This window comes from Punica granatum, chromosome 4 (genome assembly GCF_007655135.1).
Source record: "Punica granatum isolate Tunisia-2019 chromosome 4, ASM765513v2, whole genome shotgun sequence".
NCBI lineage: Eukaryota > Viridiplantae > Streptophyta > Magnoliopsida > Myrtales > Lythraceae > Punica > Punica granatum.
In genome coordinates this window covers 19,975,394-19,985,928 of record NC_045130.1, presented here as the reverse complement: position 1 = coordinate 19,985,928, position 10,535 = coordinate 19,975,394, and the positions used below count along the sequence as shown (strand labels likewise).

The following is a 10,535-nucleotide window of genomic DNA, read 5'->3' as shown; positions in this document are numbered from 1 at the left end:
TCTGTAATATTATACACAAAAAATGATAAATGAATGAAAAGAAAAAAATCAAGTATATCACACATGAGTATGATTTTAGTCTTTCCCGACAAGTATAATGGGAAGGAAAGGTCATACTTACCTATGCTCACGTTGCGCCTTAGATTATTATTCTCCTCTAAAAGATCGACACAGCCTCAGATTACTTACCCATGCCATTCGTGATATATATGTATATATATACACACACGTTGAATTGTCACACGCACTGTTATTAGGAAATATTAAATCTTGTTAAATAAGGAAACTATATATATGCACACGCTGATATAAACTTTATAGATGCACACGTTGATATCTATGCATCTGTTATCTATTTTATCTTGTTGTATGATATTTTAAAGTTGAATTCAAATTGCAGCACATTATTGTATAATATATGTTATCTATTTTATATTTAAGTTTAACTTTATTAGCTTGTAGATAATCATATATAGCGCAATGTATATTTAATGTATATAGTCTACTGCATATTTTGTTCCCTTGTATAAATTCAATTGGGCTATATGCATAAAATCTATATATTCTAATGCATAATTCTTGATAAAAAAATAAAAAATTTTCTTAATCCATAATAAGTTATGACACGGCAACGCGAAAGAGCTTAATTTTATATTTATGATGATGTGGCGGCGTGAAAAATTCATTTCGGGGTTTTGTTTATATATATATATATATATATATATATATTTCCTTGATTACAAACGAGATGCGATGTGAGTTCATCAAACAAAAATTATTAATTGCAAATAAGATCATCGGACTTTACATATCAATATCATCAGACTTTATGTGGAATTCGGAGCATGACAAACTCCCTCTTACCAAAGCTCCTCGTTGGACACTTAAATTGACTTGCAGAACCAATATGAGTTGATTCAGACAGTTCAGCATTTGTTTACCTTGAGCAAGCTCTTGAATTCAAGTATTGTGAATGAAAAAAATTTTGTGAGCCGAACTGTCTCAAACTGAATTAGTCAGGGTCCGTTGAATTTTCGAATACTAAAATACACTAAAAAAAATAAAAAAAATTGGGTTTCAGAGAAATCTATCCACCGACTCGGGCTCATGGGAAGCCTCCAAGCTCCAAAAAACAAAAAAAAAAAAACTAGCCGTAAATGCTAATTGCTAATGAAGTTTTTAGGAGAATTATGGTTAAAAGGATAAAATACTAAAATAGTCACATAAATGAAAATTAAAATTTATAACCTTTTAATTTCTTATAGATAGCAATATCATTGTCCCAAACTTCCTCTCTGAAAGAAAAGTATGGTGTCTTTCTCCGAAGCAAAGGGTCATTTTACCGTGGAAACTAAGAAATCCGTGGAAACAACCACTTCGGTGGTTTGGATTATAAAATAAGATAAAAAGACTCGCGGAAATAGAGGGCCCACTTTCACCCCTCTATTATTCATATATTTTTACTATATTTTTTTAATCAAAAGTAAACCCTTAAATTATCATTAAAAATATTATTAAAATTTTAAAAAAATCACAAGTGAGTAGTAAACCCTTTGAACCAATGAAAACCGATTATACATTCCGACCATTTTTCTAATTCTTTCATCGAATTAATTACAACTCTCCCCTGTGTATACACCTTATGTCAGTTTGCTCCCTTGCAATTTTCAACTATTTGGCACTCAAAATTTGCTCTTTTTTTTTCCAATATCAAGGGTGCTTTTCTTTTACTTGACTTTTGCCCTTTCACGTCTTTTGCCCTCTCCTGTAAAAGGGTCGTTTAATCTTATTTTTGACCATCAATATAACAATTTCAGCAAATTCTGTCCAGAAGTTATCTATAAATAAAGATAGGACTCTACCACCTATAAATCTTTTTTTTTGTTAGCCATAATCCTATTTAAGTATAACCCTGTTTAAATTTTGCAGTATTCGATCGATCGAGTATGTATCCCGGCTGCAGGTGCACATTCACATAGATCTCTCGTCTAATGAGAACAAGTTGAGACAAAACCCAAAAACTTAGTTGGGAGAGATAAACTTTATCTTTGATTATTGATTCACCTTGCTTTCATAGCCAAGTCTATCACGATTTAGATTAGAATTAGTATTAGGTAATAAATTATTCACTAAAAACAAAAAAATTAACATCTTTTCTTTTTTTGGCTAACAAAGAGTATCTTGTTTTCGTCTGGCTGGTCCCCTCGGTTCTGCGATCTCCTTGCAACGCATAGGACGGGCAAACAAATAGAGTTGTTGGATTGACAGGAGACTCCAAAGGAATTCGAAACCTGGGATGGGAACCGATATTTATGCTCCTCTATATTAGGCCAAACCCAAAAGGGCCATCATTTCATGAGTTAATAAGATTAGGGGGGAGTTGAATAGTAGGAAAGGGAAGAAAGAAGTAATAAGGTCGTTGGGCTGACCCCTTCCACCCCCATTGGCTTCATCTTACGTTTCCTCTCCTCTCCTTCCCTTCACGTCTCCGTTTTTCATATCATATTCCCCTTCACTCAGAATATGACGTGAATCACCACTCTCTACCATTCAACCAATTAACTCCTCTACCTCCTCCTCTTGCTCGTGTTCTTCGGCTTCTGACTTCCCGGTTTGATGGAGTCATCCTTTCGGACAGCTGGAGTTAAGCTCCCATTAGCTCTGCTGCTTCCGTTGCTGTTAGCTGTGGTCGGCACCGTTTATGGGCATTTCATAGTGGAGAAGAGCAGCTTAAAGATCCTGTCTCCGATCAGCCTCCGCGCGAGGCACGATGCTGCCATCGGAAACTTTGGAGTTCCCGAGTACGGGGGGCTTATGGTGGGCTCCCTTGTTTTCCCTGCAAAGGAGTCTACCGGGTGCCAGCCCTTCGACGGCAATAAGCCCTTCAAGTCTAAGACGTCTCGCCCTCATATTCTTCTCGTTGACCGTGGAGGTAGGCAAGGCAGCTGCACTACTCTCCTCTAATTCATTTACAATGATTGATTCTCCTAATTCATTTACAATGATTGACTCTCCCAAGAACATAATAGAATTTGTTTACACCCATTTTCGGCCTTTTTCGATGTGAACAAGAATATGATAGGATTATCACATAAAACAATCTTACTTTGTGTATGATTCGTTTAATTTCCATTCTACTTCCGTTCTTCTGCTTTCAAGCAGCTTGCTTCAGTAGTTCATATGCCGACTGGGAATTTTATGGCAAAGCTTGATTCTTTTAGAGTTGCATGACACATGAAGCAAAATGTCTTAGTAGGCTAACTTAAGAAAAAATATTTGTCTACTGAAAAATAATAATAATAATAACAATATATCTTCTTCTCTGATCTCTTGATTTCAAGTCATTCGACTGCATATGTTCAATTTTGCAGTTGTCGTGGCTCTGCAAAGAAACATGTTCTTTTAGCTTTAGTAGTTGTGATTGGGAGATAGATCGAATAGCTGCGTCTATATTTGGACTGATATTCTCCCGAATCCAATTCACTAATACTTTCAAGTCTTCTTTAATCAAAGCTTTGAACTTGAGCTTGGTGCTCTGTTTCATCCTCTGTTTTCCGCATTTCGGATTCTTCATCATCCGACAAACCAAACAGAAATATCCGAATCTCAAAACTTTGAAAAGGGTCCAATTTCATTTCGTTGATGAATGTCATGACCGAGCGACGTAATGAATTCACCAATGGCCTCCTGATGTAACCGCTCCCTTTGATGATATATAAGTTAAATACTAAATCTTTCAGGATGCTACTTTGCGAAGAAGGTATGGCATGGCCAACAGGCAGGGGCTGCGGCAGTGCTAGTGGCTGATATCGTGGAGGAGCCCCTGATCACCATGGACTCTCCGGAGGAGAGCAGTGATGCAGACGGCTACATTGAAAAGATCGAGATCCCATCGGCTCTGATCGAGAAATCAGTTGGTCAAACCCTGAAGGATGCCTTAGAGAAAGGTGGGGGGGAGGTTGTTACAGAACTAGACTGGCGGGAATCGATGCCCCACCCTGATGAGCGGGTTGAGTACGAGCTCTGGACCAACAGCAACGACGAGTGTGGGACCCGCTGCACTGAGCAGATGAACTTCGTGAAGAACTTCAAGGGCCATGCTCAGATCCTCGAGAGGGGAGGGTATACTCTTTTTACGCCTCACTATATCACGTGGTACTGTCCGGAGGCATTTATACTCACCAGCCAATGCAAGTCTCAATGCATAAACCGGGGGAGGTACTGTGCCCCAGATCCTGAGCAGGATTTTGGGGAAGGCTACGAGGGGAAGGATGTCGTGTTCGAGAATCTGAGGCAGCTCTGTGTTCACCGGGTTGCTAATGAGAGTAACCGATCAAGGGTGTGGTGGGATTACGTGACAGATTTTCATATCAGGTGCTCGATGAAGGAGAAGAGGTACAGCAAGGATTGTGCTGAGGACGTCATGAGATCGCTCGGTATGAACTTCTCTTCATGCTAGAAAGGCCAGCATAGATGCGTTTCTTGAACTACCCATGAAGCCACAATTTTCTTTCCGAGATATACTCATACCTAGGTATAAATGTTGCGTTTTCTTGTTCATTAATAGATTTGCCCATTGAGAAGATTAAAAAGTGTATGGGCGATCCGGAAGCTGACACGGAGAATGAAGTCCTGAAAGCCGAGCAGGAGCTCCAGGTTACAAAACCTTTCATTTTCAGTTCATAAATCTATATTTCGAGTCTTCCGATCTTTTGCAGCTTCCAGTCTCTTAGTACTTCTATAATTGTTGATGGATCAGGTTGGTCGGGGATCTCGTGGTGATGTTACCATTTTGCCAACACTGGTCATCAATAATGTTCAGTATCGAGGTTTGTTAATGGACTTAAATCTGTACTCATAACAATCTCGGGATTGCTTAGAAGTTTGGCAGCAAATTTGACTACTAGAGTCTGTACTTCTTGTAGTTACCTTCTGCATCCAAACTCTGTCGATTTGTTTTTCCAATTTCATTATATTTTTCATCTATTGCATTTCTAAGAGCCAACCTGTCACATTTTGTTCTCAAGTAAGAAAAATTCTCCCGAGCATAAGAGAGATATTAAAAGAAAAGGAAAGAAGCTTTCGGTTATGATACGATTCTAGCCATTTGAGAATGCTAGCTTTTGGTTTGCTCTTGAAGGTAAATTGGAGAGAACTGCAGTCTTGAAGGCCATATGCGCCGGATTTAAAGAGACTACCGAGCCTGCGGTTTGTTTAAGTGGAGGTCGATTTGCCTATTCCAAACATTTCATCTCCATTTTTTTCCCCCTTTCTTTCTTTTATCTCATTGTTGATTATAAGGAGTTGAGATCCTTTTGCGGTTGAAAAACTACTCGACAGATCTCGAGACTAACGAGTGCTGCGAGAGGAATGGTGGATGTTGGGGGGACGTTAAATCCAATGTCACTGCTTGCAAGGTATACCTCAAACGTCTCACATCATTTCTCCTTTTGTATATTAAGTTTCTATTTAGCGTTAATAACAAAATAAAATAAAATAAAATAAAAATTTCAAATTTTAACAATTTTAGCACGAGCTTTTTACCTTAATCTAAAAATGCACAAACTTTCGATTTGATGACGATTCTAGCATGGCATCGAATTTTCCATTAATTTGGACGGAATCGAGGCCATAGAGGCGCCAACGACCCCAATCGGGGGAGGGCATCAGTGACCCCAAGTGCGGGCTGGTGGCCGAAATCGAGGCACTGAACCTCGGGGATCGGGAGAACCCTCAAATTGGGGATTCTCCCAATTCCGGCGGGTGGAGCCACGAACCCATCCATCACACCCTTGATTGGGGTCACCGGCGCCCTCTTTCCCGACTGAGGTCGCTGGCACCTTTTGTGGCCTCGATTCCATCCAAATTAACGAACAATTTAACGTCGTACTAGAACTGTTATCAAATCGAAAGTTTATGCATTTTTAGGTTAAAGAAAAAGTTCGTGCTAGAATTGTTAAAATGTGAAAAATTTGTGTTTTTTCTTTTCGTTTTTTTTTTTGCTATTAACCCTTTTATTTACTTATATTTGCGACTCGCCAAAATTATATCAGGACACATTTAGAGGAAGGGTATGTGAGTGCCCTGTCGTGGATGGCATCCAATACCGAGGAGACGGATACACATCTTGTGAAGGTACTTCTTTTTTCTGTCAAAAGAGACTAGATGTTGCTTAATTGAAAATTTTGCGAACAATCATACCGGAAATAGTAACTAGGCGACTCCGGTTCATAATATTCATGCTTATGGAGCATCAGACAATAATTTCAAAAAGGAATTTTTACTTAAAATGACCTATGATTTACTCGTTTTGTCAAATCTATCATATGTTCTTTTTTTGTCAAATCTATCTCATGGTTTACTTTTTGCATCAAATCTATCTCGGCGTTATCTTTTCCGTCGACATCTAACGTCCGTGCTGACGTGGCACGTGAAAAGATAGTGGGCCACTCTTGCCACGTGGGAGCCACGTCAGCACGACCGTTAGATGTCGACGGAAAAGATAACGTCAGGATAGATTTGATGCAAAAAGTAAACCATGGGATAGATTTGACAAAAAAAAAGCATATGATAGATTTGACAAAACGGGTAAACCATGGGCCACTTTAGGTAAAAATCCCTTTAAAAAATGAGTAACTCCTTAGGTAGCATGTCAGTTATCTCTTTGTCTTGTTCAAGGGCAGGTAGTTAAGTTGGACTAAATTAATGTGCTTGCTCTTCGTAATCAGAAGTGGTTAGGAAAGTAGTTCAAACAACCTTATATTGACGCAGAGGCTTTTGTGGCTCGTCTTAGCTGCACAACTCTTTTGCCAATTATGACTTCTCTTCATTCTCGAATTGGTTCCTACCACTGTCTTCTTATCTGCTGCCATTATGCAAGTAGTAAGACGGATTTGTTCTGTCCACATTACAGCTGTTGGACCGGGTCGGTGTGCAATTAACAATGGTGGTTGCTGGTTAGAGACCCTTAGTGGAAGGACCTTCTCGGCATGCTCAGTTTAGTAACCTTGTTTTCGAATTTCTATTGACTAACCGATTAGCTCTCCAGTCATCTTATTCGATTATCATCTGTTTGATCATGTGAATCAGGAGTCCCTCATATCCGGATGCCGCTGTCCTCCAGGTTTTAGTGGTAATGGTCACAAATGCGAAGGTAAACTTCCTTCCTCCGTTATTTGATGTCCCAACTTTGAAGAAGTAGAGATGTATATGATTTATGCTTGATAGTCATTATCTATGCACCTTACGATCTTAAGCCTAGTCCGCTGCCTGACTTGGTATTAGTGCTCGTATTTTTGGCTCTAGAATATTCTTCTTCTACTTATATTCACAATATTTTGAGGCTTCTTGTTGGTCCATGTTTCCTTTCCATATTTCAAGTCCGATTCACATCTCGGGACAGCGCCAGCCCTTTGCTTAATAATGTCATTCATGCAGCTTCCTTACTGATAAACAATTAGGAAAATCAGTTGCTTAACAGAAATTAATCAACCCCATTTGCTATGTGGTTGTGCGGTGCAGACATTGACGAATGCAAGGAGCATTTGGCTTGTCAATGCGATGGCTGTTCATGTAAGAATACGTGGGGTGGATACGACTGCAAGTGCACAGGAAGCAAAATATACATAGCACAACATGATACTTGCATTGGTAGGTGCTCTGCACAGCAAAGTTCTGGAATGACACGATTATGTTCATGTATTGGGTAGCAAGATAACAAATCGGAAACACCTAAATTAACTTTCATCCATCAAGACTGGTAGCCACCAAGTGAGAATTTCAAAATATCATTTTTAAGCTCAATTAATGCCTTATCGGTGACGCACAGAGGTTTAGAATGTTCAGCATAGCAGATCATCAAGACCGTCAGTTATGTCATGTATATGTATCTTTGGCTTTCTCATTGAGCTGTCATCCATCTTGCAGAGCGAAGCGGAACTAAATTCGGGTGGTTCCTTGCGTTTGTGGTCCTGGCAGCTATTGCCGGCGTTGGCATGGGTGGTTACATTTTCTACAAATACCGACTCCGGGTATGTATATATATATAACAATACCGACCCATTTATAATCTGTTTCATAGCGTATGTGTCTTGTAGAAATGTTTCAATATTTCTTAAATAACATTATTGTTTCCTTTTTGCAGTCTTACATGGACTCAGAGATCATGGCAATCATGTCCCAATACATGCCCTTGGACAACCAACATTCCCACGAAGTTAACCAAGCTGAAGGGCGACCGCTACGTGGAGGATCCACAGTTGTATAATAGGTAAAGAAAACCACTAGTCCTTTATCAAATTTATGTTCACACCTAGTTTATCACCTTCTCGTATTCTTTCGGGGTCCTGACATAGAACATTGTTCTTTCGTTGTTTCAGGAGTATAATTTGCACGTATGGCGAAAGCTGTGGCATACGCAAATGGCAAACGGTTGAATGCCTTTTACATATTACACAGAGCAATGCATGCTCAGGGTCGGGGTTCGGTTTCTTTCCTTATAGTAGGAACTCAGAGAACTATCTAAATACAGGAACTTCTTTGGAGAAACCGTGCAGCGCTTTTGTAGATATGGAACTATTTAGACGTAAATATTGGTGGAAAGGGTCCATTTAGTGGTCATACACAAATAAGACATGGAAAGGAAGACTATATAGATAAAACAGAAAGAGTTGCAAAAGGAGTCATCTAGCAATGTCGAGCAGGCGTTGGAATAAAAAACTTGTTTATGCTGTCGAAGGTTGTGTACATATTGAGGTTGTGAATATCACAAGACGTTATTGTGAGCCCTATAATGCCTGTGCCAACATAAAATAAGTGGCATTTGTATGTTATCCCACGCAAACTGGATTTGCATTCGATGTTTTTTTCCGAATGGCTCGGGTTGTTTCCGAGAAGGAATGCAAATAAGTTGCAAAATTAGGAGTGCATTCTTCTGCTGTGGCCATTAATAAGCTTGCCGTCTTCTTCTTCTACTTTAAAATGGACATGTGAACCTCTTTAATAAAAGGCCAGAGCATCCTGTTTACATGTAGCTTTCTATCCTTTGATGCATTAGACAAGGACAATCAATTGATTGGATTCATTATCATGTCAAGCAGGAAGATTCTGAGATGTTTCTCCTGATATTTAACCATGTATCGAGACGACGTCCTCTTATCGTCAGTGTTTTGTCTTTTCGTCAAAGTTGTACATTGTTGTGTCAATGCTACCACTGTCATGTAATGCCCAGTAAATTATAAGTAAATTTTCATATTGATATGCTAAGGTTAAATTCTATCCCAGAATTTAACATCCTCCTTAAAATAGGTCACTGTTTAGTCTTCCGATGACCCTCAGATAATGGTTGCCGGCAATGAGCGACCACGCTCTCCTCCTTTCCAGTCATTTCGCGCTCTTTTTCTAAAATAATATTTATTTTTTGGATCTAAGAAAAGGTTTGCCAGTTCATGTTAAAAAAAAAAAATGTGACACCAAATAAACGGTCAAATTAGTAAAAGCATGGAAAAGGAAAAAGAAATTCGTAATGGGAGCGGGGTACGACAGCTCTAATGTTGTTACCAAATAAAATGGCTCTCAAAATAACCGGGGGATGATGGTAAAGATGCGTGTCAAACGGTAACAAAATAGCACTCTTTCTATTACAAAATTGCACCGCCTAAAATTACAGTAATGGGGCATGCAAAATCTTTCAAAAAAAATTTGCCGAGTCAAAATCAAATGTAAGTGGACAAATCAGAAATTGCTAAGCTTATAACAGTTTTGCCTAGAAATCAAAGAAAAATCATCGGCCCAATCGCGGGGGGGAGGGAATTCAGCGAAGAACTCCAAAATATAGATGTGTTATGAATTTTTCACTTCCCTATTTGTTGAACTGACTCAGATGATTATCACCTCTATAAATATAGATGGTTGGGTAAATTTTTCTGTCCTCCAAAGAACCAAACTGATGGCTAGTCCTTCCCTCTTCTCCCCAGCTAGTCCGTCCCTCTTCTCCCCTTCCTTTCTGATGCGGCAGAAGACGTGACAAATCGGTATCTTGAGAAAAACAAGTTCTGACGACCCTGTCTCGAAAGAAACGGCCTACAGAGCAAAACTAAGCTTTTGGCTGTGAAAAGACGAGATTTAGACAGAATTCCATCGTTTAGGGTCTCAAACGGGCATTTTTATGTTATTTTAGCGTTTTTGTAATTTTAGGAAAAGTTTATGTCTTTCGTGCAATTTAGACGTTTTTAATTCTATTTAAGCATTGTAAAACCCTAGGGTTAAGAAGTTGTTTTTTTTTAATTATCAATAAAAATTAGAGCTTTCGTGCTCTTTGTCCAATCTCAGAGTCGATTCGAGTTTGATGCCTATTTTCTGGTATTTGTAGAATCAACAGGTAGTAGAAGGTCATAGTTCTAGTATTCGTGCGCGAATCAACGGGTCTGTAATGGGTTACTTGCGTGTACGCTGCTGCGTCAATTGGTATCAGAGCTACGTTCGTTCTTGGATCAACGATGCCGCCCCGAAGAGCAATTAATCAACGTCGTGCTGTA

At 39.1% G+C, this 10,535-nt stretch overlaps 1 protein-coding gene across 1 annotated transcript; it reads left to right on the top strand.

Moving 5' to 3' along the window:
* The first annotated feature begins 2,349 nt into the window (after positions 1–2,349).
* Positions 2,350–9,025, top strand: LOC116205437 (vacuolar-sorting receptor 6-like). The gene is made up of 13 exons (XM_031538049.1): positions 2,350–2,932; positions 3,741–4,436; positions 4,568–4,656; positions 4,760–4,829; positions 5,141–5,224; positions 5,341–5,417; positions 6,054–6,135; positions 6,914–6,996; positions 7,090–7,153; positions 7,522–7,650; positions 7,927–8,030; positions 8,144–8,269; positions 8,379–9,025. The coding sequence occupies exons 1-12, from the start codon at positions 2,617–2,619 to the stop codon at positions 8,264–8,266; spliced, it is 1,917 nt and encodes a 638-aa protein (XP_031393909.1). The 5' UTR covers positions 2,350–2,616; the 3' UTR covers positions 8,267–8,269; positions 8,379–9,025.
* The last annotated feature ends 1,510 nt before the right edge of the window (positions 9,026–10,535 follow it).

Bases quoted from the DNA above. Each gene is read 5' to 3' on its own strand.
- LOC116205437 (XM_031538049.1), top strand. From the start codon at position 2,617: ATGGAGTCATCCTTTCGGACAGCTGGAGTTAAGCTCCCATTAGCTCTG. The intron at 5,225-5,340 runs GTCGATTTGCCT...ACTACTCGACAG, and splicing joins TGCGGTTTGTTTAAGTGGAG to ATCTCGAGACTAACGAGTGC. The intron at 7,651-7,926 runs GTAGGTGCTCTG...TCCATCTTGCAG, and splicing joins ACAACATGATACTTGCATTG to AGCGAAGCGGAACTAAATTC.